At 55.5% G+C, this 25,650-nt stretch overlaps 2 protein-coding genes across 7 annotated transcripts in view; one reads left to right on the forward strand and one right to left on the reverse strand.

Moving 5' to 3' along the window:
* Positions 1 to 534: 534 nt before the first annotated feature.
* PPM1G (protein phosphatase, Mg2+/Mn2+ dependent 1G) lies at positions 535 to 16,462 on the reverse strand. Of its 4 annotated transcripts, none has more exons than XM_059468884.1 (10): positions 16,035 to 16,462; positions 11,314 to 11,383; positions 6,585 to 6,670; positions 6,175 to 6,307; positions 4,423 to 4,892; positions 3,867 to 4,004; positions 2,902 to 3,136; positions 1,763 to 1,892; positions 1,535 to 1,637; positions 535 to 1,198 (listed from the first exon to the last, which is right to left on the reverse strand). In XM_059468884.1, the coding sequence occupies exons 1-10, from the start codon at positions 16,152 to 16,154 to the stop codon at positions 1,004 to 1,006; spliced, it is 1,680 nt and encodes a 559-aa protein (XP_059324867.1). In that variant the 5' UTR covers positions 16,155 to 16,462; the 3' UTR covers positions 535 to 1,003. The 4 variants fall into 4 exon arrangements, with proteins under 4 accessions (XP_059324867.1, XP_059324866.1, XP_059324870.1 ...); XM_059468883.1 differs by having other exon boundaries at positions 11,197 to 11,383; XM_059468887.1 differs by lacking the exon at positions 16,035 to 16,462 and adding an exon at positions 15,769 to 16,025.
* Positions 16,463 to 16,700: 238 nt separating this feature from the next.
* NRBP1 (nuclear receptor binding protein 1) overlaps positions 16,701 to 25,650 on the forward strand; it is a 33,862-nt gene continuing 24,912 nt past the window's right edge. For 2 of the 3 annotated variants that reach the window (XM_059467827.1, XM_059467828.1), the window contains exons 1-2: positions 16,701 to 16,833; positions 17,008 to 17,227. In XM_059467827.1, coding sequence (XP_059323810.1) covers positions 17,024 to 17,227 — 204 coding nt within the window. In that variant the 5' untranslated portion in view covers positions 16,701 to 16,833; positions 17,008 to 17,023. Of the gene's footprint in view, positions 16,834 to 17,007; positions 17,228 to 25,650 lie in introns of those variants that run through there. The other variant, XM_059467829.1, reaches the window with a different exon arrangement.

Genomic DNA, 25,650 nt, shown 5'->3' on the forward strand with positions numbered 1-25,650 from the left:
GCTCCAAGCTCCAGGCTGTGAGGGAAAGAACAAGGGTGGGAAATGCACATGAAAGGCACCAGCTGTGTGTGTGTGACAAGGAAAGAAATGCACCATCACAGAGTGCTCTTCTTTTCCAGTGGGCTGTGTCTGGCACACAGGGAGAGCCCACCTGTATGGCCCACACCCTTCCATCAGTGTTTCACAGCCCACGGGCTCCACTCCTGCTGGAGCAGCCACAGGTACTGACCCCCCTTGTCCGAGCTGTGCATCAGGGAGGAGCTGCCTCCTGACACACCTTGACAGAAGGTGCAGCTCTGTAGGTGCTGTGGGCAGGGGAGCTCAGGGGCAGGTCTGGTGCCCCATCCCTTGAGCAGACACAGACTTTCTCCAGAGGCTCAATGTCCACTCTGTGAGACACCTCAGAAGAGCCAGTCTGGGGAAACTGAGAGCCACAGGCCAAAACCCTGCACTGATCCAAGACCACAGGGACAAAAGTTCTCCTCCCCACCTCACCGCCCCCTCCAGGAAAGAACCAAGGACCAAGACCACACCTGTATTTTCTGGTCTTTTAGTTTGAAAAAAGTATTGATTGAAAGTGTACAACTGAACACGGCGTGGCCGCAGCACCACCGCCAGATTGTTTCACAAAAAAAACCAGAAAGGGCCTTAAATAATTGGGTGCAGATTAAAAAAACCTCAACAGTGAAAAAGTTCTTCCCTCCAAACAGAAATTCACAGGCACAGAAATGGCAACAACCACATGGAGACAATGGGGGGACATCTCCTCCTGCTCCTCGGCGCGGCGCTCCCGGGCGCGGCTCATCCCGGCTCCCTCTTTGGAATGGTTACGGATGAACAGTGGACATGCCCTCGCTAACCAGACCCGCCCACCCCCCACCAGGACACGGACAAACAAGGCCTCTGCTAAGGCTAAAAAAGGGACAAGACCTGCAGTCTTGAGTTCAGCATGGGTAAGAAACGAGAGTCTGGTGAGCACAGCCCAGTCCCCAGGCGGGCCCTGCTACTCCAGTTTGGCCTTCTTGGTGCTGTCCCCACCGTTCTCCTCCGCTGGTGCCGCTGCCTCGCCCAGTTTCCGCTTCCCACTCTCAGCAGGCGGGTGTGTGTTGCGGGGCTTGAAGCTGATAATGATGCACGTCATGTTATCGCAGCCGGTGCCGTCCCCCGAGGTGTCCGGAGCCAAGCACTGATCCAGCAGCTGGGGAGGGACAGGGCAAGTGAGGACAGAGAGCAGAAACACACTGGGACACCGCCCTGAGGCACTGGGCCCGCTCCAGCACCTGACAGTGGCCAGGGGCTGCCAGGTCACACCTGTGCAGGAGGAGCCAAACGCTGTTCCCACCAGACAAGGGGCAGAGATGGGCTTGGCAGCCCCGGGGTTGTGAATGTGGGCACAAACTCCTGGGGCTGCACAGCACCCCTGGGTCAGACACTGGCTGGAGTGCCCAGGGAACCCTCTGAGGGAGTGGTAGGGCAGAGCCAGCACAGAGCAGCGATGCAGGAATGCAGGAATGCCACATTGCTCCCCCCTTACCTCTTCTACAATGGAGGAGAGTGGCCGCAGGACTCCATTCTCATCCTTCTGGGTGATCTTGGACTGGATGAAATCCACCACCTCCTGGCTGCTCATCACGTTCCTGCAGAGCAGAGGGGTCAGGAAGGCAGGCAAAGGGAGCACACGTGCCCCAGTGGCCCACAGGCCTTCCTCAGGCTCAGCTCTGCACGAAGGCTGGAGCAGTGATGCCCCAGAGGCCCCACTCACCAGATTCCATCACAGGCAATGACCATGAAGTCGTGGTCATCGTTTATTGTCAGCACTTTGATGTCAGGCAAGGCAGAGATCATCTGCTCCTCTGGAGGCAGGTTCTTGTTCCGCTTGTAGAAGTGATCCCCTGTGGTGGGGAGGAAGATGTCTGGGCACAGGCAGTGTGTGCCCTGCCACAGGGCATTCCCAGTGGGATCAGAGGTGGTCCCACAACCTGGCATCAGGCTGTGGGCCACCAAGCAGAGGAACCATTGCAGGTTCCAGGTGTAGGCTCTGGCAAGCCCAGGGAAGAGGGGTCATGGCCAGCTCAGCCTGTCTTTACTCCAAACCAAGTGTCCCTTCCCCACCTCCTGGGGCCAAGAGCACACAGCCCCTGTCACCTCTGGAGAGGCTGGGGCTGCCCCATCCCTGCAGGCCTGTAAGGCCAGCCTGGATGGGGCCTGGAACAACCTGATCTAGTGAAGGTGTCCCTGCCCATGGCTGTGGCTGGAACTGGTTGAGCTTTAAGGTCCCTGTTCCCACCCAAACCATTCCAGGGTTCATTGTATGATACAAAGTTCCCTTGAGAAAACTGGCCCTCAGCTCTGACTAGCAGTTGATCAGGAATCATCCTATGAAGGGACTTCCAGGGCCACCACAAAATAGCAGGTGGGAGTGCCAGTGTCTCCCTAGATAAACTCCTTACTTCCATCCTAGAGGTATGTTTTATATCTTTTACACTGACAGAATGATTTCAGTGGTTTGGGTCCTTCTGTACACACTCAGACAAATAAATGGGCTCAAACTGCCATGAAGGCAGGTCCCCAGGAAGCAAACACACCAAGATTCCTCAATAACCCAGTAGGCAGGAAAAGTCCTGTTCCAGAGGCAGCAGTTTGGTTTTGGGACAATTTACATGAGGCAGTTTCTGACAACCCAGCTGCTGGCACAGCAGCCTGGGATGTGTCAGATGCTGCTTTCCACTGGTGTCCAACTGCTTCACGGCTGTTTTCTCCAATTAGACTAAATCTCCCATCAAACACTGAAGAGGTTTCACTATCTCATTAAATACTGTCCCACAGCCTCAGAGGCTGGCAGTGCTGCCAGCACTGTGGCTCTGCCGAGGCCAGCCCTGCCAGCACCCCCTCCCTGCTCACCAATGGCCCTGGAGAGGTTGAGGCCGCCGTTCACCCTCCCGTCCATGGTGACCTTGCCACCAGCGTTCTTTATCCTGGCCAGCTCCACCTCGTCCTCCGGCTTGTGGTCGTAGGACATGTCCACGGCCTTGCCGCCCTCGGACACGACGCAGCGCGAGTCGCCCGCGTTGGCCACGATCAGCTGCTTGCCGCGGATCAGCGCCACCACCGCCGTGGTCCCGCTGTCTGAGCCAGGCTGCACAGAGAGTTCTGGTCAGGTTTATTTCTCTAGCTCCATGCCAGGTCATTATAGACACCAGCAGCAGCTGCACAGCCCCAGCAGTGTCCCAGATCCCAGGGTAAGCAATGGAGAAGGCCCAAGGGATTGGGAAACACCAGGAGTGTGTTCACTGAGGGGCAGGCAGCACCTCCATCCCAGTCCTGTGCAGGGTGCCGGGTCAGGATTCTGTGGCGTTCCACAGGTCTGTACCCTCGGCTCTGATGTGCCAATTCCAACCTCAGCCCAGCTTGAGCACATCCTCACATCAGGTCAGGACATTTCCCCAAAGGGAGAAATTGGCACCTTTGGAAGCCACGTCCCCTTTTGCTGAGCCCTGGGTCCCTGGCCTGCCTGCCTGCACCATCATGGGCTGAAGAGCCACAGCCCTGCCCGGTGAGGAGCTGTGCTGTGCCCTGGAGCAGAGGTGCCAGCAGAGCCCTCCTGCTCTTGCCCACGCTCCCCCTCCACAGTGCTTTCCAAGCACCTCACACCCAGCAGCAGGATCAGCCTCTGGTCTCAACCTGCCGTCCAGACCCAGGCCCATCCCTCAGCTTCTGCACAAACCCAGGCTGTCAGCAGCTCCCCCAGCCCCAGGAGAGTGCACAGGGTGTTCTGTCCCCACATGAACAGCAACAACCCCTAGCTGAGTCTCCCAAGTGCCCCTGGCTCCACACTAAGATGCAGAACACAAAACCAGGCTCTGCACCTCCTCTTTCCCCTCCATGCCCGGTAACAACATTTCCTCCTCTTCATCCTCATCCTCCTCTGCTTCTTCAGTGTCATCTTCATCATCTTCATTCTCTGCCTCTTCGCTGCTGTAACCGTCCTCATCCTCACTACATTCCTACAAGAAAGGAGAGACACCACAGGAGTCACACAGGCCCCTTGGTGCTGTCCCCCCCGGTCCCTCCATCCTGGGGACCAATGGTCAGTCCCCCAGAGGTGTGAGGCGACCTGCCATGTGTCCCCCACACTGATGGCTACAACCAGGGCAGCTGGTACCACTACAGCAGTGGATGAAGGGATGGTGCATGCAGCAGGACCAGGGGCTATCAGCTATGGCTGCTGCAGGATGAGGGTGCGTCCTTCGGGGTTAGCTCAAAAATCCCAAACATTCCCATGGGATGGCCTCAAGGGATCAGCCTGAAACACCTGCTCCTAGGAACACACCTAGGAAGAGCCAGAGGCTCGTCTCAAGTACCACCATAAGCAATGCATTCTGCCCAGCCACAAGGCCACTCTGTTCCAGTGCTGTTTCCTACCTCACTGTCTTCCTCCTCTTCCTCAACCTCATCTGACTCATCCTCACTGTCCTCAAAAAATTTGGATTTGGTTGTGCGCTGGGGCTTTCCCGTGGAGGAGCAGGAGGGCCCGGCCTCCCCAGTGGAAGAGGTGACGGCCTCGTCACCTTTGCCTAGGTCAGGCTTCTGCAGAGCAGGGCTGTTGCCTCCAGCGCTGGCTTTGTCTGAGGTGGAGGAAATACCCGTGACTTCTTCGTCTGGCTTCCCGTTCTTCCTCTCCTTGTGGTCGGGAAGCTCCCCTGGGTCAGCCTCTCCATTCATATTTGACTCCCCATCATGCTGCTTGCCTGTCCCCTCCACAGCGCCATCCCCAGCTGCAGCTACAGACTTGGCTTTGAGGTTCTTGCTGCAGTTTTGTCCATAGCGTGTGAGAAGCTCCTCGATGGTCATTGTGGCTTCTTCGTGCAGGAGAGCAGCTTCCTCATTGTCCACTGCAAATGGAGGAGGGAAGGGACAAGGACAGAGAGGGTGAGAGAGCAGGACCCCAGCACGCTGGGTGCTGTGCTGAGCTGCCCCAGCTGAGGCTGCTGCCCAGGCTGGCTCTGAGCACACAGCCAGGCTGTGCCCTCCCACAGCTCCAGGTGAGCAGGATGGAACAGTTCTGAGCACAGCACAGCCTGCCAGAGCCCCAGAGCTGTGCTCCCTGGCCCACTGACAGCACCACAGAGCATTTACATCAGCCATCATGGGGCTGGTGGGAGCACAGCGTGCACATCAGGTGAGTGCCCAGGGGGCACAGCCTCACTTGCCCAAGCCCAAGCTCCTTGGGAGCTGCAGGGAAGCAGAGCCACCACTGCCCTGTGCAGGTTTGGTCATTAATGCTGCAGCTAGGAACAAGAGAACAGCTGAAACACCCAGGGATCCCCACCAGCTGTCATTTGGACAGGTACAAGAGGTGAGAGCAGAGCTTTGGCCATCTCCCAGGTGGGACTGGACAGAGAGTGGGATGACTTTCCCCAGTGACCTTGGGCCAAACACCACTGCTCCCTACTGACATCCCCTTGCATATAGTCTGCTTTGCTATTTAATCCCAAAAGGAAAACAAATACAGATATCCCAAATGCTCCTGAAAATACAGAACAAAAAAAAAAAAGAAAACCCAACCACCCACTTCATCCCTGTCAGCTGGAGAAACAACAAAACAACAAATCCAGCATTTCCAGACTGACATATTGTTCCAGGTGACAGGATCACCTTGCATCTGTCTCAAGGCTGGTCACAAGGTACCCAGTGGGAGCAGCACAGGATTCCACCCCAGGAAACACCTCCTGGGCTGGCAGCCACTTGCTGGTGGAACACTTGCTTCTTTGTGGGAAGAAGAACTGCTGAAAAGGCCAGGCTCTGCTTCAATCCTATCTGCACTTGGTGGCTGCCACCAGCCAGGGGGAGCTGAGCACTGCACACCACATCACTCCCCTTCCACATCTGAGGCCAGCTCAGAATTCCTGACATACCCTGGAACCCTGCAACCCATGGAGGAAGCTCTGTAGAAAATGGGGACAGGCTGTTTTGTTATTCATAGCATCAAGCTTGGAAATGGATAAAGGTTCTCCCCTCTGCCACAGACAATGCTAAGGGGCAGTAGCTCAAGTCAGCCAAAATTTAACTGAGAAACTGGGACAGAAAACCTTGTGCCCAAGGAGGCTTGACCCTGCTGCTCTACATCCCTGTCCTGGAGCTGCAGCCTTGTCTGTGCAGTGGCATCTGACTTACCATCATCTTCATCAGCAACCTTCTCCTTCTCATCTTCATCGTCCTGCGGCCGCCCAGCCATTTGAGAGAGCTCTTTAATCACTTCCTCTGTGGTCAGCTTGGCATCAATGGCCAAGAATGCATCTTCCAGGGCCTGTGTATGGGCAAAGACATGAGTGGGCAGCTGCCCTTCCCCACAGGATGCCATGTGTGCAATCCAGTCTCTTCAGCTTGCACACTCTAACTAACCACAGCACTGCTGCAGCTGGCAGGGACCCAGGGCTTCTGCTCCAGCAGGGACACCCAGGACCCTGCCCAGCTCCAGGAATGGAGACTCCATAACTCCCTGGAGAACCCACACCCAGCTGGATACTGACACAGGGGCTTTCCTCTGTGCTGGCACTCAGTGCAGGGCAGAGCTGGCTCCTCACCTTTTGCAATTTGCCTTCCTTGTAGGCCTTCTGGTCTTTGATGATCTCAGGGAGGTACTTGGCACAGTACAGGGCAACTTCTTCTCCTGAAAAAGAGCAGAAACTATTTAAAGAGGCTGCTCCTTCCAGACAGAACCTGCCCTTGAGCAGCTGAATTGCTGAGGTAAATCCTGGGACAGAAGGCAGAGCTGCTCCAGACACAGCAGTGACACAGCAGCTGAGTGTGGGGATCAGGGGACACCTCCCTAGTGGGATGGGCAGATGGCCCTGGCACACACATCCAAAACACCAGGTGTGGCCAATGCTGTGACTTCCTGAGAGGGAGCTTAGGCTGACTCTTTATGTCCAGCCTACCTAGAAATCTTTAATTGCACGTGTCAGTGGAAGCAGAAGGAAAGGGAAGCTTTTGCTCACTGTAGACTCTATTGGAGCATTACCAGTGTGCAGTGAGCACATAAAAATGTTCTGTCTCTGTCACAGACATCTTTTCATAAAAATCCTTTCTTTAGGATTTTTCTCCCTTATGAGAAGCTGTGGCCACAGCAACAAAATGTAAGCAATGGTTATCTGCTGCTGTGGAATGCCACAGGTGGATCCGTGATTGGTCTCCTGTGGATGTTTGGATTTACTGACCACTCATGGCAGAGCTGCTCTCGCTCTCTGCTGAGACAGAACTTTGTTATTCTTTCTTTTCTATTCTTAGCTTAGCTAGCCTTCTGAGAACTTTCCTTATATTTCTTTTTAGTATAGTTATAATGTATATATATATATATATATATCATAAAATAATAAATCAAACCTTCTGAACATGAAGTCAACATTCTCATCTCTCTCTCACCCTGAAGACCCTTGTGACCACTGCCACATGTCTCCTAGTGTGTGTTCCAGAGCATGGGCAGTGAGATCCCAGAGACTGAGATGAACCTCTCAGGAGACAGGGCAGTCACTTGGTACAGGAGAGAGCACAGCAAGACAAACAGCAGCCAGAACTCTGTGCTGAGAGCACAGGGGTAACCGTGCTGAGAGACAGCTCCAGGGCTCATCCTAGAGCAGCCGAGAGATTCTGAAAAGCCAGAAGCTCCCCTAGCTTGGTAAGAAATGGTGTCAGGTGTGGAATAGGGCATGGGGGGCATTTGTTCAGATCCTGAAGGTGCTATTAAGAGAGAAGGAAGAGTAAACATTGAGGGATGATGAATTTCTGTGGTTTATCTTGAACAGGGCAAGAAAGAGTAGTGTGAGTTGTAAGAGATCACACTTCATTGAGGTTTTTACATGAGCAAAGAACAGTGCAGGACACAGGAATGTGGACGTGGCTCACACCTCACAAAGAGGAAAATTAGAGGCAGAAACTGAGAAACAAATGAAACGACTGCACAGAGAGAGGGAGAGGAGCAGGGCAAGCTGCAGGCAGGTGGAGGGTCCCAGTGCAGGGTCCAGGAACATCCTGAGGCTGTGCTGGACCAACCATTCCCTGTGACAGTGCAAAGAAGCAGCAGGGTGGGTGGCAGGGCACAGCAGGGCAGAGCCTGCCTGCACCTGGGCCTTTCCTGCAGGTGCCACCAGAGCCTGTGGGCTCCTCTCCTTTGGGCTACAGGGGGTTTTTCACAGGATGGACCAGTCACACAGCTCCTGATCTCCCTGCTGCACATCCCCACCTCCCTGCCCTTCTCTGAGCCCAGCAGGGACTGCATGGGCAGCTAGGCATTGGGAGGAGCTGTGCAGGCAGGAGCAAGGCTCTGTGAGGGAATGGGGAGCAAGGGAATGAGAGGAAAGCAGCAACCAGCCATCAGTTCAGCAAAAAGGGAACATAGTGGGAAGCAGAGAAGTGGGGAGACTTGGGAGAAAGACAAGGGACTTTCCCAATGCACCTGCAGAGAAGGGATCAAGTGGCCATTGACAGAGAACAGAAACAGCCCAGTGGCTGCTGCTACCCAGTGCTGCAAAGCATTCCATGGTGCAGGGAACAGAGAGACTGGCTCTGACCTGGGGACACTGGAGAGACAAGGGGAATGGCTCCACATTGACAGAGGGCAGTGCTAGATGGGATACTAGGCAGAAACTCTTGCCTGTGAGGGTTGCAAGGCCTTGGCCATTCCTTATTTTCTCCAAAAACACCTCTTGGAGGGAGGTGAAAAAATGTTAGCTGTCTCCATGAGATGGAAGCTGAAGGACAGTGATGTCCTCAGTGCAGAGCCCAGGTGCCAGCTGAGGCTCAAGGTCAGTGTTTGAATAACAGATCGTGAATAACAGATAACAATGGTAACTTGGTCAAACACCACTAATCACTGCAGGGCCCAGCAAAGAGCAGGAACCAGGCAGCCTGTGACCGGCAGAGCACAGAACAGAGTGTGGTGTGGGTCAGGTAAAGTGATCTTGGGAACACGGAACCAGCACGGTGACCTGCAGCTGCTGACAGACACAAACCCCTCTGGCCCCTGGGAACACCAAACCAGCACAGTGACCTGCAGCTGCTGACAGACACAAACCCCTCTGGCCCCTGGGAACACCAAACCAGCACAGTGACCTGCAGCTGCTGACAGACACAACACTGCCTGCCTCCCACCCAAGGAGCACAGTGCCCAAATATCACCCTCCACAATCTGGGGGCAGGGAGGCCAGAGCACATCAAAAAGGAGCTGGGGAAGGCAAAAAACCTGCCCAGCAGCATTTTTCAAAGCCTTGTCCACAAGAGGCGAACATGAGAGAAAAACTGATCAATCAAATGGAAAATGCTAATATGTAAAAAAAACCCCAAACTCACTCTTTTTCAAATAAGACAGTAATAAAAACTTTTCCCAACCTATCTGGAGCAGGAAGCTCACTGGAATGTTCCAGGCTGAGAGATGAGCAAGGTATAAGAGAAGCTAAATTCAGTTTCTGTACTGCCAGCTAATAAAGCTTAGCAAGGTTCCCACCCAAAACCCTACTCTTACATGGGACAGACCTGAGAAATTGCTTCAAACTTAAGAACTAATGCATCAATAAAATCACACAATAGTAGGGGGTGGGCAAAAGCCGCTCTTCTAATTCAGATTCAACTGTATCCATGACATAGTTGAATCTATATACATCTATCTATGAATATAATGAATCTATCTACATATATCTATCCATGTCCTTCCTGATACAGCTTGTCCAGGGAGACATGTAGAGATTCAATCACTAGAAATCTAAAATATGAGTTAGAAACTCATGCCAGTGCTTTGCCATCCCATGGCTATCTCAGATCTTCCCTACTGTATTTAAGAACCCCAAACACAATAGTTAATGTCCTGTACTAGCAGGAATGTCACGAGTGTGCAAAGCCTCTGTAAAACCCAGCACATGGTGTAAGACCTTGGCAGCTGAGAAACCAACACTGAGCTCAGAGGAGAGCAGATGGTTTCACACTCCTCTTTCTTGACCCATCTCTGGCAGATGCTCCTTGTCTTTAGTTCTGCCTGACACACACACAGTTTCTGAGGTGGGTGGCTCCTGATCCCTACGTCCCATTGTCACTCCCTGCCTCTCAGCACCAACTCATCATCCCCAGGCTCTCAAAGAGACCCTTCAGGACACCAGTGACTGCTCCACAAGGGTCTCTGCACACTCTAAGGCGAAGTTCAGGAAAAAAGTAATTTCAGGATATGAAATACACTCTTCAGAGTGGAATGACCTCTTTGGAAGAGCTGTTTGCTACATCCCAGCAGTGACAGTCACAAACTGGACACTGCCACAGAGCCATTGAACAGGAGGAAACAGGCAGCTCAGTTCTGCACACAGATTTCCAAAGAGCCTTCAAATAAACCATCAAACATTTTCCAAACTAAGCTGCCACAAGAAAAGCAGGGAGGATAGATAGGAGCTGTTTTCACAATGGGGGATGGCCACTGGGAGAGCTCCTTGGAAAGCTATGGTGTTCAACATCTACATAAACTAGCAGGAAAAGAGGTCAGGAAACCATGATGGATCACTCAGGATGATCAAAATTAAAATAAGTTGCAAGATTTAACAGCAGCATCTTGAGCTCTTACATTATACTGGCAGAGCAAATTCTGTAATAATATTAGCAATAATATTTAATACCAATATTCAGTCATACAAGCAGAGAGAAGCTTTGGACTCCTCTTGACTGGAAAAAAAAAGATATGGAGTTCAAAAGCAAAAGTATTCAGTCATTCCTTGTGTCATGGATAGTGCAGTGAAATTATCAGGTAGCAGATTTAACCATATCTTTTTCAAATAATGATTCTATGCAAAATGCACAGTGTAAACAATCACCAAACACAGAAACCTTCTTAAAATGCAATCAGACAAATTTGTGAAGAGTTAGCTCATCCAGAAGACTCCACCATGTCTCCAGGATGGAATGGCTGCAATCTCCAGTTTAAGGAACCCTTACAGGAATGGATCTGCCTGTTTTGATTTTCACTCTTTCCTTGGGCATCCACTAGAACACACTGCCTAGAGTCAATCTCAGGTGATTTTTCTTATCTCTTTTTCTTCTGTGACTCTCCTGCCCAGCTTATCCACAATAGAACCAGCCATTCTCAAAAGGTATAAAGATGGAATACAAATCTGATTTCAATTTCAGATCAAACCCTTCCTCCCAGGACCCCTAAGAGTTCAGAACCTCTGCTGATGGTATCCATGGAAGAAGATGCTTCCATTGAGGAGCAGAATTCCCAACAACAACTGGATGTCCCAGGGGGTCCCACAGAAGGACAGACAGACAGAGTGGTGCAGTTACCTCCGTGTCCATCGTAGACAGAGAACATGGCTGTCTCACTGTCCAGCTCAGGAATGCAGTTGTGGGCATCCTGAAAGAGAGAGCAAGGGGATTGCGTTAGACCCACAGGAAATCATACAACACAGATTTGTTTGGGTTGGAAAGGCCCTCTGAGCCCAACCATTGCTCCAGCACTGCCAATCCAAAGTGCCACATCCACACTGCTTTTAAACCCCTCTAGGGATGGGGACTCCATCCCTGCCCTGGCCAGCCTGTGCCAGGGCTGGACAAACCTCTCCATGAAGGAATTGCTCACAGCAGTCAACCTGAAAGTGCCCTGGCACAGCTTGAGACTGCTTCCTCTTCTCCTGTCCATGATCCCCACCTGGCTGCACCCTCCCATCACAGTTGCAGAGAGTAGGAAGGTCCCCCTGATCCTCCTTTTCTCCAGGCTGAACCTTCCCCAGCTCCCTCAGCCACATGCTCCAAACCTTCCCCAGCTCCATTCCCATCTCTGGGCAAAGCTCAAGGCTCAACACCCCCAAAGGCCATGGAGTGCACAGCCCTTTTCTCCACAAGGGCTCTGAGGAGCAGCCAGCTTTGAGGGAGGCACCCTGTGATTTTTACAGCCTGAACCCCTTCCCCTATGGGCAGGCAAACCCACCTAGGCTATTGGCTATTGCAATGCAGAGCCTGGAACAGATGGCCAGGCTGAACCTCCTCCCAGGCCCTTCCCCTGCCCAGCTAACCCCAGACATTCCTTCACTCCCTCCCCACCTGACACATCCCACACTCCTGGTCAGGGAGAACACGGATCCTGTAATATGTTCAACAATGTGATCTTTTCTGTGCTTCATCACCCTCAATGTGCTCCAACTGCCCCAAAACACTGGGCTTGCACCGAGACACCAGTCTGAAATATCTGGACATGTCCATGCTGCCAGAAATATTCCAAAATTTACACACACACACACACAGAGAACTAGATCACAGCCCAGCAACCACCGACCTCTACTGCTTTTTTAGGTACGACTCCTTGGACAAGGTCTCCTCACTCCCCAGAGTTGCAGTTTTCTGTAAAAAGAGAACTTTGTTCCTTGCTCAGGAAACAGGAACAGCGAGGTTCTGGGTTTGTGCAGCACTCTTTGCAATGGAGCTTCTGAACAAGCCAGTGACCACCTGAGCTCAAAATGAGCAATGACTGAAAGGCAGTGCACGAAATGTCCCCAACCCTCACTGGAGAACAAATGGAAACAGAGACAAACCAAGCAGCAGCATTTCAGTGCTCACTTTCCTGAGCACTCACAGAAGCCACTGAGACAGAGGGTGACCCCCAACACAATAACTGGGATAAGCCCCAGGTGACCAAACAGCAGTGTAATTAAAGAGATGCAAATGCTGCTGCTGCAGAGGAAACCCAGCACTGGCAGCAAAACCAGACCGTGCTGCCCTTGCTGCGCCCCTCGGGCCTGTCCTGATGTGTCCCCTCAGCGAGCACCACCGAGAGCACGCGGGCAGGGCTGGCACACGGGCAGGGCTCAGGTCACAGAGCCCTGGGACTGGCTCTGCCCCACTCCCGGCACTGCGGGCCCTGCCCGGGGGCACAGCCAGGTCTCCTGGACTGCCAAGGCCACCAGCAGGGCTCTGAAGGCTCCAGGTGCTGCCCAGGGAGCTGCAGGCACTGACTGCCCTCTCACTGTCACCTCGTGTGCTGGAAGAGCTCACAGAGGCTCCAAAGGCAGCTCCTGCACCCTGGGATCCCCCGCTCTCCCCAGCCGCCTGAGTGGTTACTGTGACACTGGTGAAAAACTGAAACATCAAACACCCAATTCAGCTGAAATGAGCAAGCAAATTAATAAATTAACCTGAGCACTCATTTAACAAATCTCCACGTTTTGAACCAAACTCTGTCAGTTTTTGCCCTGAGCCTGGGACAGGAGTGAAGCTGCAAACTGGGGCCGCTGGTGTCTCACTGGGGGTACAGGCAAAGCAGGGGCAGAGTTTGGAGAAGCCCCAGCCAAGCACACCCTGTGCCTCCCACTGTATCCCAGAGCACTCCTCTGCACCATAAACCTCACTTCAGCCCTTTTCTCTGTTGCCCCTAGTACCTATTACCACTTGTTTGTGTATCCTTATCCTTGGGGTCCCTCGCCTGCCCCAAACATTTCCTCACTCCCAAAGGAACCTCTCTGGACTCAACTAGAGTGTTTCCTCAGAGCCCTGCGCACCCACCTCACTCAAAGGCTCCTAAAACCCAAGGACAAGGTGACAAAAAGCTCCTTTACACCCAAACACCTGTGTCTCACCAGGTGCACACTGACTGGCCTCACCAACACACACAGAACCACAGCAATGAGCACAAACATCAGCTCAGGGCTTTCTCCAAGCCTGGTAAAGAGCAAAACAGAACAGGAAGAGAATGACAAAACAAAACAAGGTAAGACAGAGTGCTGGAATGCAAGAAAACTGATTGTTCACCTGTATGTACAACACACATTTCTCTCCCAGAAATTCCCATTTCTCTCAGGCTCAGAAGCAATCGGCAGCACGTTCAGCTCCGGCCATCTGCTTCCTTCTTGGGATAACTCAACTAAACCACATCCACAGTGATGGCCTCAGAGCTGCCTGTGCCAGCAGGGATAACCCAGAGGTGCTGGGGAGTGCAGAACCCCCCCTGCAGCAGGGGCCGTGCCCAGGCTCTGCTCAGGGACCAGGGAGAGCCCTGGCCCAGCTGGGGGAGGTCAGGGTGACCACACCATAAACCGGGGTCAGTCTGCTCCCCCGCATCCCAGCCTGGCCCCTGACACCCCAGCTCTGAGCACAGGGGTGCTGGGTGCCCATCACACACCCCAGCTCTGAGCACAGGGGTGCTGGGTCCCTCACACACACCCCAGCTCTGAGCACAGGGGTGCTGGGTCCCCATCACACACACCCCAGCTCTGAGCACAGGGGTGCTGGGTCCCCACTGACACCCCAGCTCTGAGCACAGGGGTGCTGGGTCCCCACTGACACCCCAGCTCTGAGCACAGGGGTGCTGGGTCCCCATCACACACCCCAGCTCTGAGCACAGGGGTGCTGGGTCCCTCACACACCCCAGCTCTGAGCACAGGGGTGCTGGGTTCCTCACACACCCCAGCTCTGAGCACAGGGGTGCTGGGTGCCCATCACACACCCCAGCTCTGAGCACAGGGGTGCTGGGTCCCCCCTGACACCCCAGCTCTGAGCACAGGGGTGCTGGGTCCCCACTGACACCCCAGCTCTGAGCACAGGGGTGCTGGGTCCCCCCTGACACCCCAGCTCTGAGCACAGGGGTGCTGGGTCCCCATCACACACCCCAGCTCTGAGCACAGGGGTGCTGGGTCCCTGGGACACCCCAGCTCTGAGCACAGGGGTGCTGGGTCCCTCACACACACCCCAGCTCTGAGCACAGGGGTGCTGGGTCCCCATCACAAACACCCCAGCTCTGAGCACAGGGGTGCTGGGTCCCCATCACACACCCCAGCTCTGAGCACAGGGGTGCTGGGTCCCTCACACACCCCAGCTCTGAGCACAGGGGTGCTGGGTCCCTGGGACACCCCAGCTCTGAGCACAGGGGTGCTGGGTCCCCACTGACACCCCAGCTCTGAGCACAGAGGTGCTGGGTCCCCCAGCTCTGTGAACAGGGATGCCAGAGCTGCTCACACACACATATTTACCCCTTGGAGGTCATGCTCAGTGCCCCAGCAATGTCCCTGTGCCACTGGACACACTCAGACCCTCCCAGCCAGCCCCACACACACCCTCTGAGGCAATCTCAGGAGCACAGGCACCTGAGCGTGCATCTCAGCACCAGTTCTGCATCTTCTACCCAAAAACCAGAGCCCAGGGCTGCACACACAGAGGAGGGAGCACCTCTGGTCACTGATTTGTCACCTGTGTGGCTGCTCTGGCACTCCAAGAGGCAGAGAAGTGTCTGACCAAATGGCTTATGGACCTAGATCAGCAAAAATTCAATGTCTGACAGCCTGAATGGGACATCCTCTCCAAACCAGCCACAGGGCTAGGAAGCAAACACAGAGATGCCCCTGGGGTGGCTGCAGGGAGTAATCCTGACTGAACTCAGTTGTGAGCTGACTGCCCCAAAGGGAAAACAAAGCAGCACATTACTGGTACTCACAGAGCTGCAGGGCCAGCAGCCCCACACTGCCCTCGCAACAACTAAGAGCAGTTCCTGCAGCCTCCTGCACTGGGGAATGCAGGCAAGCACCTGGAACCTCAGCCAGATGCGGGTCTGGGGCAGCTCCTCTGCCCACAACGAGCCCAGCAAAGCCAGGAGGCTGAGAGCAGCCATGAGAATCCTACCTACAGATTTATCTATAAATAAATAAAAGCAGGGAGGAAGCACAGCAAGGTTTCATTTCAGAGGACAAAACCAGGCATTTCCCCTGAGAATTTCCCACTGCTTTCACTCAATCGCTCCCTCCCTTCGCTTTTTACCCCGCATTCCTCGTTTCTCGCAGGGATTCACCCGCCGCACGTGTCCCGCAGCACTCGGGGGACTCTCCGGGCAGGAGCCGGGACACGCGGCCGCCGTGCGGGATTCGGGAAGGGCAGGGGCGGCCCCGGGAGCGCCGAAGTGCCCCCGCCGGCCCCGTGAGGGAGGCACGGCGTGACCGAGAGCCCCGGACCGGGCGCCGGTGGGGGCAGGAGCCCGAGGAACGCCGGGCGCGGACGCCGCCGCCCCGGCAGCCTCACCCCCTCACCTCCATGGAGACGCGCCATCCCTGCATGGCGCTGAACCCGAAGTGCAGCGGGCGCGGCCCGAGCCCGGCGCCGTCCCCGGAGCTCTTCACCGTGTTGGGCTGCGACAAGTAGGCGCCCATTGCGGCCGCGGCGGCCTCGGTCGGCGGCGACCGGACCGGACCGGGGGGCGCGGGCGGACTGCGGAGGCGGCGGGACCTCGCACCGGCGGGCGGCGACCGGAAGTCGCGCGGCCGGAAGCTCGGCGGCCGGAAGCGCCGACCATAGAGGCGCGGCTAGAGCGGCACCGCGGCCCGCTCCGCCCCGGGACTACCTACACGGCCCGCAGGCGGCTTCGGCCTGCCCTGAGGCTCCTCCGGGGGAACAGTTCACTCGGGACCGGCGATGCCGCCGCCAGCCGGTGCCGCGGGCGGCCTCTCGCACAGATAAAACCGCGCGGACTCACAACTAGCAGAATAATTGCCCAGCCCCTCTATATGAGAGGCCTTTGCGCACACAGCGCCTTATATAGGCTGAGTCACGCCCCCCGGCCAATCAGCGACCCTGAAGGCCCGCTCTCGCTATCTCATTGGCTGTTTCACGGGGCTGCCCCGTCCCATTCACGATCCTTCACGGCCCTTCGCGCAGGACGCCCCCTGTCGTGACGCAGCGCGGGGCCCCGCCCGCCGGCCATTGGCGGGTGCTGACGCGCCGCTCGCGGCGCTGATTGGCTGCGGCGGAGGCCCCACCCCGCTCGGCGCGTTACGCAGCGCGGCGGTTGCGGCGGGGCCGTGCTCGGGACCGGGAGGCGCTGCGGGCCCGGTAAGTGCGCGGCTCCCACCCCTCGGCCCCCGCCTCGCCCCGGGACCGGCCGGGTTGGCCGCTGCTGGCAGGCCCGGGGCGCGACCCCGGCTGATAGGCCCGGCGGGCGCGGCCCGGTCCGGCCCGGTGGGCCCGGCCCGGCCCGGCGCCTCACGGAGCGCGGCTCTCCCGCAGGGTGTGCGACCGCAGCATGTCGGAAGGCGAGTCCAAGCAGGTGCCCAGCAGCGGCTCCGACCCCAAGCCGGAGCCCGCCTCGTCTGGCCCGGGGATGACCTCGGTGTCTGCGCCGGTGACTTCCGCGGCGCCCCCAGAGGAGGAGGAGGAGGAGAGCGAGGACGAGTCCGAGATCCTGGAGGAGTCGCCGTGCGGCCGCTGGCAGAAGCGGCGCGAGGAGGTCAGTACCGGCAGCCGGTTCCCGGAGCTGCGGGGAGCCCGGGCGGCGCCCGGTGGGCGCTCCCCCCGATCCCCGGTCCTCCTGCCGCCTGTTCCCGGACAGCCCGGCCCCGCAGCGGGCCCGCCGCGCTCCCGGGAGGCGGGGAGGGGATGCGGGGCCCAGCTCCTGCCGTTCCTCGGCGCGGAGCGTGCGGCTGGAGCGCGGCCAGGGATGCGTGCCCTGCCGCAGGCCGCTGTCACGGCCAGTTGCTGGGAGCGGGGAGTGGCTCCGGCCCTCCCGGTGCGAGATTCACCGATCTATCTCTCCGGGAGCGGCGAGGAGCGGTGGCTGGACAGCTCTGGGTGTTCTCTGGGCAGTGGGTGTACCTGCTGCCGGTTCTCGAGCCGGCTCCTCAGCTTTGAGAGCTGGCTTTGCTGTGTGGTGTGCAGCCAGGATGCCGCACAGTGAGCTCTCACAGCCTCGTTCCTCGGCCTGTGCTGCCCTGCCCGCCCCGGTGCGTGTGCTGGCAGCGTGCTGTGTCAGGGCACAGGGAGATCACATCGTGGTGCTTGGGACCTCTCCTGTTTACCGCTCCTCGCTGGGCGCTGTTTTCCTTCCTGGGGGCTGTCTGTACGGACTGGTTCTGCTCTGTGCTGGCACGGTGCCTCTCCCTGGCTGGGCAGGCTGTGCAGCCCTGGCAGGTGCTGACAGCCACACAACCAAGTGCTGATGGGGCTTTTCTCAGCCGGCTCGGGCTGAGCACAGGCGTTTGTCTGCTTTGTCCAGCACTTCGAAAAGGGCAGTGCGAACCCCGGGGGTGGCGAGAGAGGCGTTTGTTCTGATGTAAATTTGGAGGTCAGAGTAAGGTCAGGGATTCCCTGCAGTTCTTCACCTTTGCTTGCTGAGGGCTGTCATGGTTTGGTTTAACGTGAGCCAAACGCTGGCTTGGTGTGCTCAGGATGTGCCTGTTCTGGTGTGGCTCTGCAGATTGGTTACAAATGTAGCTTTAACAGGAAAAAAAAAAGTTTCCTTTTTCTCTTTTTTTAGAGAAGCGTGAATGTCTGGCTGTGTCCTTCACAGTATATTCCATACCTGAAGTGCTTTATCTCTTGCTTTGCACTGAAGGGGCACGTCCTGGAGAACAAAGCTGGCTTGTTTGTGTTGTCTTTTCAATGTGTTTTATTTAGTACTGATCGTTTTGACGCAAAGAGACACAGGGTTTTCTGTGCTCTCCTACACCTCAAGTAACATCTGGGAGGCTCTAGTGTTTTCTTTGGTTTTCAGTAGGCCCTCAGCAGGCAAATGAAATTCATTGACATTTCGGCGTGGTTAAATGATTGTCTTACGGCTTCAGGTTGCCACTGTGGAGGCCAGAGCTCTGCTGTACCCCCAGAGGCTGAGGAGTGGGTGTCAGGGCTGCAGAACTCATCATTGTTGGGTGATGTGGGTGAGCTCGGGGCTGCTGCTGCTGCCGGAGCCTTCACTCAGCTCAGACTGGGAGCAGCCTCAGCTGCAGCTGACCCTGCAGTGAAATCCTGCTGTGAATTCGTGTCTCAGTCAGCCCCCAGCTTGTGGAGAGGCTTTTGTTGCCTGGGCTGCATGACAGCAGACTCTCTTTGCTGTCACAATCATTGGGCTGCTCTGCTCTCTGGAGCAAACTGTGGCACTGCAGCTGTGCTGACCTGGGTTTATTTGGTGTAGCAGCTTTGCTGCCTGTCCCAGAGCAGAGTGCCCTTGTTCCCCCGTCCACACTGGTTGTCCCTGTCTGTGCAGTGTGCTGGCAGGCTCTTACTCACTGCCGCTCTCAGGGAGATGGTGTCACTGTGGAAAAAGTGTTTGCCGACCTTTTCCCAGTGATGCAATCCCGATCTTTTATTGTGGCAGTGTCTGCTGGATGTGGGATGAGCTGGCACCGTGGAAACAATGAGACATGATAATCTGGAGAGGAATGGGTGCACACACAGGATTGAGACAGCATGTTCTGCCTCTGCTCTGGTACTTCCTATGTGTGACATCCTTTCCTGCTTGCTCCGAGTGCCGTGTTCCGGCTATAGGTTTTGAAATGTAATGGCCTCGCCTTTATATTTATTTATTTTTTAAAAGATAGTTTTACCATCCATGAGCGATGCGATGCGCTCGCTGCAGCAGAGGTGGAGCTGTGCAGACAGTGCAGGGAGGGGCAGGCTGGCTGTGCGCCGGGGCTGTCGGTGCCAGCTTACCGGAACGCGCAGCGCTGGGCGGGACGGTGCCCGCGCCGCCGGTCCCGGCACGGTGGCGGGGCCAGGACGGCCCGCGCTGGCCGTGCCGGCCCCGCGCGCCCGGGCTGCCGCTCCCGGTTCGGGGAAAGCGGCCTCGGGCCCTCGCTAGCGCCCGCGGCCCGTCCGGAACCGGGACAGGCACCGGGATTGGGACCGGTACCGGGATCAGGGCCGGTCCCGGGGCACCGCGGGGCGGGGCCGGGGGCCAGGGCGGGGCCGGCGGGTCGGCTTCGCCAGCCAATGGCAGGCGGCGCGGAGCCTTACATCACCGCCGGCCGCTTCCATTGGCTGCGGCTCGCTCTGGCCACGCCCCGAGGCGGCCACACCCTCGGGGCTGCGCCGGCCTCGGGGAGGGGAGCGGGACCGAGCGGAGCCGAATCGAACCGAACCGTGCCCGCTAACGGAAACACACAAGGGGAGATGCTGCGGGGAACGGGGCTGAGCGGGACCGAGCGGAGCCGAACCGTGCCCGCTAACGGAAACACACAAGGGGAGATGCTGCGGGGAACGGGGCTGAGCCGAACCGAACCGTGCCCGCTAACGGAAACACACAAGGGGAAATGCTGCGGGGAACGGGGCTGAGCGGGACCGAACCGTGCCCGCTAACGGAAACACACAAGGGGAGATGCTGCGGGGAACGGGGCTGAGCCGAACCGAACCGTGCCCGCTAACGGAAACACACAAGGGGAAATGCTGCGGGGAACGGGGCTGAGCCGAACCGAACCGTGCCCGCTAACGGAAACACACCGGCTCACAAGGGGGTATGCTGCGGGGAACGGGGCTGAGCGGGGCAGGAGCGGACGGAGCGCAGCCCTGCAGAAAGGAAAAGGAACCACAGGGATTGGTCCTGGGTGGCAGCAGCTCGGCTGGAGCGAGCGTGTTCCCTGGCATCGAGAGGGCAAACCTCGTGGGACGGCATGGAACCCCATCCTGGGGCAGAGCCAGGTGTTGATGAGAGGGGATGCTCCCTGTATAGATCTTCTCCCCGGGATCCAGGGCAGGACCAGGGAACAGCTCCAAGCTTTCATCTGGGGAGGCTCAGGCTGGACAAGTGGGAGCATTTCCTTATGAGGGGGTCACACCTGCCCCAGGCTTGTCCGTGGTTGAGGCATTTGGACAATGCCCAACATGCTGTGACATGGGCCAGCCCTGATTGGGTTCAACAGTGGAACCAGGAAATCTGTGGAGGTCCCTTCCAGCTGGCTATTCTGTATTCTATTCCTGCTTAAATTTCAGATATAAAAAAGGATTGAGTGTTGAGTTCATTGATTGTAGTTCTTCCTATAAACAGGGAGCTCTGTAGTGCAAAGAGTGTAATTCCCATGAAAGTTCAGAGTAGTTTTAATAAAATCAAATGCTTCTGTGACATTTTTAATTAGAAACCCTTTTTAACAAGATAGAAAATGCTTGTGTTCCCCACATTCCATTTTTTGTGGAACATGGGGAAGCACCTGTGGTTCCTGCAGTGTTGTGGACTGTGCTGCTTTCCTCCCAGAGCTGAATCTGGCTCTGGGATAGTGCCACATCCCTGGTTTCTCTCCTGACCAGCACACGGGTGATGCTTTACAGAGTGTCTTGTGCTGTGGCTGGAGCACAGGGCAGGCCCCAGCGTGAGGGCAGGGTGGTCACAGGGCTGGTGGGGTCTCCAGCCTGTGCTCACCTGGCTCTCTTGTGCTTGCTGTCCCTGAAAACCTCTGTTCGTGCTGCCCTGCTGTTCCAGGACATTTCCATTTCCATTTCCTCCTTGAAGTCAGCATGATCATAGCTTGCTTTTCTTGGGTTGTCCGAGTATCTCGAGAATCATCTGCTGTGCCTCCTAGGAATAGAAACTGCCTAATGGAGCAGGCGTGCAGCACCACGTTGGCAGGTCAGGTTTAGCCTCCTGGCACAGAGCTGGGTGCCTGCTGTCCCTGCTGGCAGCTCCGTGGCTGACACATGGCTGCAGGAAGAGCTGGGCACCGCTGCAGCACAGCCTTCATTTCCAGCCCAGCGTTAATGGTGTTGGGCTTGGCAAGCTCGTGTGAGTGGGAGAGGCTCAGCCCCTCCTCGATGGCCCTGTCCTTGGGTTTGCTGTGTGTCAGGGCTGCCTCTCGAGCAAGTTTCTGTCCGTGTTCTGGGGAGGAGAACGCCGTGTGACTGTGTGAGCCAAGGCTTTATGAGAAGTACTTTGTTGGCATCTTTGTGGTGTGCTTTGGAGAGAAGGAGTCCGTGCCACGTGTGTGTGGGCACAAGCGGGTCCCCTTTTGGGGTGTGTGGGTGTGTCTGTCAGGGTGAGGAGGGCAGAGCCTGGGCCTGGCTGTTCTGGGGGCTCCTCACAGAGGAGGCACAGCCTGCTCAGGGTGGTGCTGCTCTCATCCAGTGCTGCTGCACTCCTCAGCCTGGCACTTGGAGCAGAAGAGGCAGAAAATGGGAGACTGAGCACTGATCTGTGCTTAAATACCTTTGCGTTTTCCCAGAGAATGTGCCAGGCTGCTCGGGCAGCGGGAGAACACTGGGTGTGACGGTGTTCACAGGGGTTCTTGGATGAGGGGAGAGACAAGAATGTTGACTCCATGTTTCAGAAGGCTGATTTATTATTTTATGATATATATTATATTAAGACTATACTAAAAGAATAGCAGAAAAGGTTTCACCAGAAGGCTAGCTAAGCTAAGAATAGCATTAGCAAGAATGATAACAAAGCTTCTGTCTCGGACAGAGGGTCTGAGCCAGCTGGCTGTGATTGGCCATTAATTACAAACAAACAAACCAACGTGGGCCAATCACAGATGCACCTGTTGCACTCCACAGCAGCAGATAACCATTGTTTACCTTTTGTTCCTGAGGCCTCCCAGCCTCTCAGGAGGAAAAATCCCAAAGAAGAGATGTTTCATGAAAAGATGTCTGCAACAACTGTGCAGTTCTTGCAGCCCTGCTTGTGTCCTGCCCATCCTCTGGAAACTTGTCCTGTGCTGTCCTGCACAGGGTTTGGGCACCTGTCCCACGGCCTCTGGAGTGTTGAGGGGGTTTTTGGGCTGGCTGAAGGGACGTTTCAGTTCCTGGTAGCCAAGGGTGACCTTGTGGCTGATTGTTGCTCTGTGGCTCGTGTGTTACTCACTCAGCACTGGATCAGCTGCTGGACTTTCCCCTGCTGCACTCTCCGTGCTCTGCCCCACTTCAGTGACTGCTGAGATTGAGATGTTCCTCTCTGCCTTATCTCTGGGCACACGCCTCGTGTCAGTGGGGCTGTGCATGCAGTGGTTGCCACGTTGAGTAGTTCTTGTTTTCTGTGTGGGGTTTTTCACCCTGGGATGGAAGCTGCAGCCCTCCACAGCTTCCCTTAGGGTGGCGTGCAGACTGTGACAGCGCGATGGGCTGAGATCCCTGCGGGCCTGGCTGCCAGCTCAGGAGCAGAGCTGGAGACACTGTGCACCTGTGCACATGAATCCTGTCTTGCCATTCTTCAGTGGATGCTGGAAGTTAAAACATTCATTTAGGCAGCACACTGCCATGAGTTTGGTTCTCTTTTTTCTGTGGAAGATCTGTCTGTCGTTTGGATTGTGATGGGTGGAGTTCCCTGTGGGCCTGGCTGTCAGCTCAGGAGCAGAGCTCAGGGAGCAAAGTTTGAGACACTGTGCACCTGTGCACATGAATCCTGTCTTGCCGTTCTTCAGTGGATGCTGGAAGTTAAAAAAATTCATTTAGGCAGCACACTGCTGTGAGTTTGGTTCTCTTTTTTCTATGGAAGACCTGTCTGTCATTTGGATTGGTACTCCTCAGCTGCTGATGGCTGGATGTTACAGCTGGATTTCAGGCTTACAGATGCTCTCAATCTATGCTGAAACTATGTTAAGAACCATGTTAAGAAAAGAGCTGTGACTGATGAGGACCTGAGCTCAGAGAGACAGGAACTGAAACACTGGGTCTGCTGCATCTTTATCTCTTTGTTGTCTTCTCGCTTCTAGGGGGAGTCTCAGTTGCTTGAATAATTTTTCATTTGAAGGCAGTTGGTGACTTTTGTACCCCTGGATTTCTTCAAGGGGACAGAGTGCAGGATTCTTGGAGAAAAAATGCTAACATACTGAGTGTTTGGATTGTGGGATGCTGGAGCCTGATTTTCTCAGCCTCTGTTGTGACTGGAAGGAAACTTGCTGAGGCAGTAAAAGATAAGCACCAGTCCTCCAAGCAGGCTGGCACTTAGAGGGCTGCCAGCTCCCTGACAGGCTTTGACAATGGGTTTGGTTTTTTTCCTGTTGGTGCAGAAAACCAATGCCATGCTGTAGTTTTTATAGCATTCCTTGACCACAGGGAAGGTATTAAGAAGAAGGGAGTTTGTGAAGCCTTTTAACACTTTTATTGGCTCATGTGGGGCTTCCTGACAGAAATGGGAAGTGCCAGAAATGGCTGAGGGGCACTTGGGGGTGCAGAGCATTTGTCACAGCCCCGTTGTGTCCGTGCTCACAGGCTGTGACGAACAGCTGGCACTCATCCTTGCAGCAGTGCCTGCAGCAGGGCTGGCTGCTCCTGGGACGCTGCAGGGGCTGGGCTGAGCCACGGAGCTCCCTCTGCATTCCTCACAGAGCTGTTCTAAAAATGCCCTGGTCTGCAGCAGCGCCAAAGCCTGCCCTGGCCAGCCCTCTGTCTTGGCAAGGACACATCCCATGGTGTCCTGACACTGCCCTGGTGTCCCTGGTCTGCAGCAGCACCAAAGCCTTGCGGGTCAGCCCTCTGTGTTGGGTGCCCAGGCAGCCACAGTGGTGTCCTGACAGCTGCCACAGCTTTGGGGGAGCTTGGACTGGCTGGGGAGAGCACAGGGGACAGAGAGAGGCTGTGTGGGGCTCTGGCTGCGGGTCCTGCCTGCAGGGAGGGGCCTGGCAAATCCTGGTGGACACAGGCACAGCCAGACCTGGGGTAGCCTGAAAGCACGGGCATCTTCAGGCATCCCACGGTGATCTTCAGCATCCTGTGGTGCTCCTCAAGCATCCCACAGTGACATGGATGGCAGGACAGCTGCCCCCTGTTTCTCTTGACCAGTGCTCAGGAGAAATCCCATCTCAGGTGTGTGGTACCTCTCTCCCAGGCCCTCATTCTCTGCAGAACCCAACCCCAAGAGCTCGTCCCAGCTCTGGCTCATCTGGTGTGAAGGTTGCTTGCAGATGCGTGCTTGCCTGTGCACACACACACAGACTGAGAAGCACATTGGCATGGAAAATGGTTTGAAAAATAGTTTAACATAAGGACAGTACAGGTGATGGTGACAAGGCTGAGGACTTGGCTTGACACTTGTCTTGATCGTTCTTGTTGTGTACCTTTGGAAGTTCCCTCAAACGTCCCATGAACAGTGTACACAAGTACAATTATTCCATATCAGAATTACTGATAATCTCACCTTGCAGCCGTTTTTACTTCTGACACCTTATGGCAGTCAGCTTTGCCATTTAGAGATGTGTGTCAAGATCAGGTGGTCATGGTCCTGTTTAAAATATGCTGTTTGCTCCCCTCATTGCCTGCTTTCTCCAGTATTATCAGAAAACATGAAATAATAGCTTTTCTTTAGTGTTTTATGTGACTTCAGGGATTGTTTCCAAGAGTGGTGCTTCCACAGCATACCAATATTTACGGCATTTTCTGTTCAGAGTACTGATCTTTGAGCCCCTCCTGCGTGACTGATGCTGTTCAGTTACCTGCAGTGATTTCAAGGTCTCTCTGCCAATGAAAGTGTCACAGAAGAACAGGATGGGCTGTAGCAGACTGGGGGTTTATCACATGGAGTTTGTCCTGTCTGGTTTTCCCTCTCTCCTTGAGTGTCACTCTGCTGGCACTCTTTCCCAGTGCAGTTACAGAACCTTCCTGATGAGCTATCTGAATGGGCTCATTCACAGATATTGGGGTTTCTTCCACACTGCCTTGTTTATTTTGATGTTTGTTTCCTCTTGGGAGTTAGGGATGAGGAATCATTGCCTCTTCCTCCTGCCACAGACCAGCTCAGTGTGGCTGAGCTCTCGGACTCCACTGGATTCCTTGTTTGTTGTGAAGCACCGAGTGAAACTGAGCACTCCTCCCTTTGGTCTTGCAGTTTGTATTAATTTCTGGTATCCATTAAATAGGTGGAATGATGCTTCTTTCCCTCTGGGATACTTGGCACTGGTGGGAATGCACCTCAAATCCTGGGCCTCTCCCAGCAAGAGAGATAGCGAGGGGCTGGAG

Source organism: Ammospiza nelsoni, chromosome 3, assembly GCF_027579445.1.
Source record: "Ammospiza nelsoni isolate bAmmNel1 chromosome 3, bAmmNel1.pri, whole genome shotgun sequence".
NCBI lineage: Eukaryota > Metazoa > Chordata > Aves > Passeriformes > Passerellidae > Ammospiza > Ammospiza nelsoni.

Coding starts and splice junctions, on each gene's coding strand:
- PPM1G (XM_059468883.1), bottom strand. CDS start 16,154: ATGGGCGCCTACTTGTCGCAGCCCAACACGGTGAAGAGCTCCGGGGAC. Junction 4,005..4,422: donor AAGAGGAGGAAGACAGTGAG/GTAGGAAACAGC, acceptor CCTTTCTTGTAG/GAATGTAGTGAGGATGAGGA. Junction 1,199..1,534: donor TCTCCTCCATTGTAGAAGAG/GTAAGGGGGGAG, acceptor GTCCCTCCCCAG/CTGCTGGATCAGTGCTTGGC.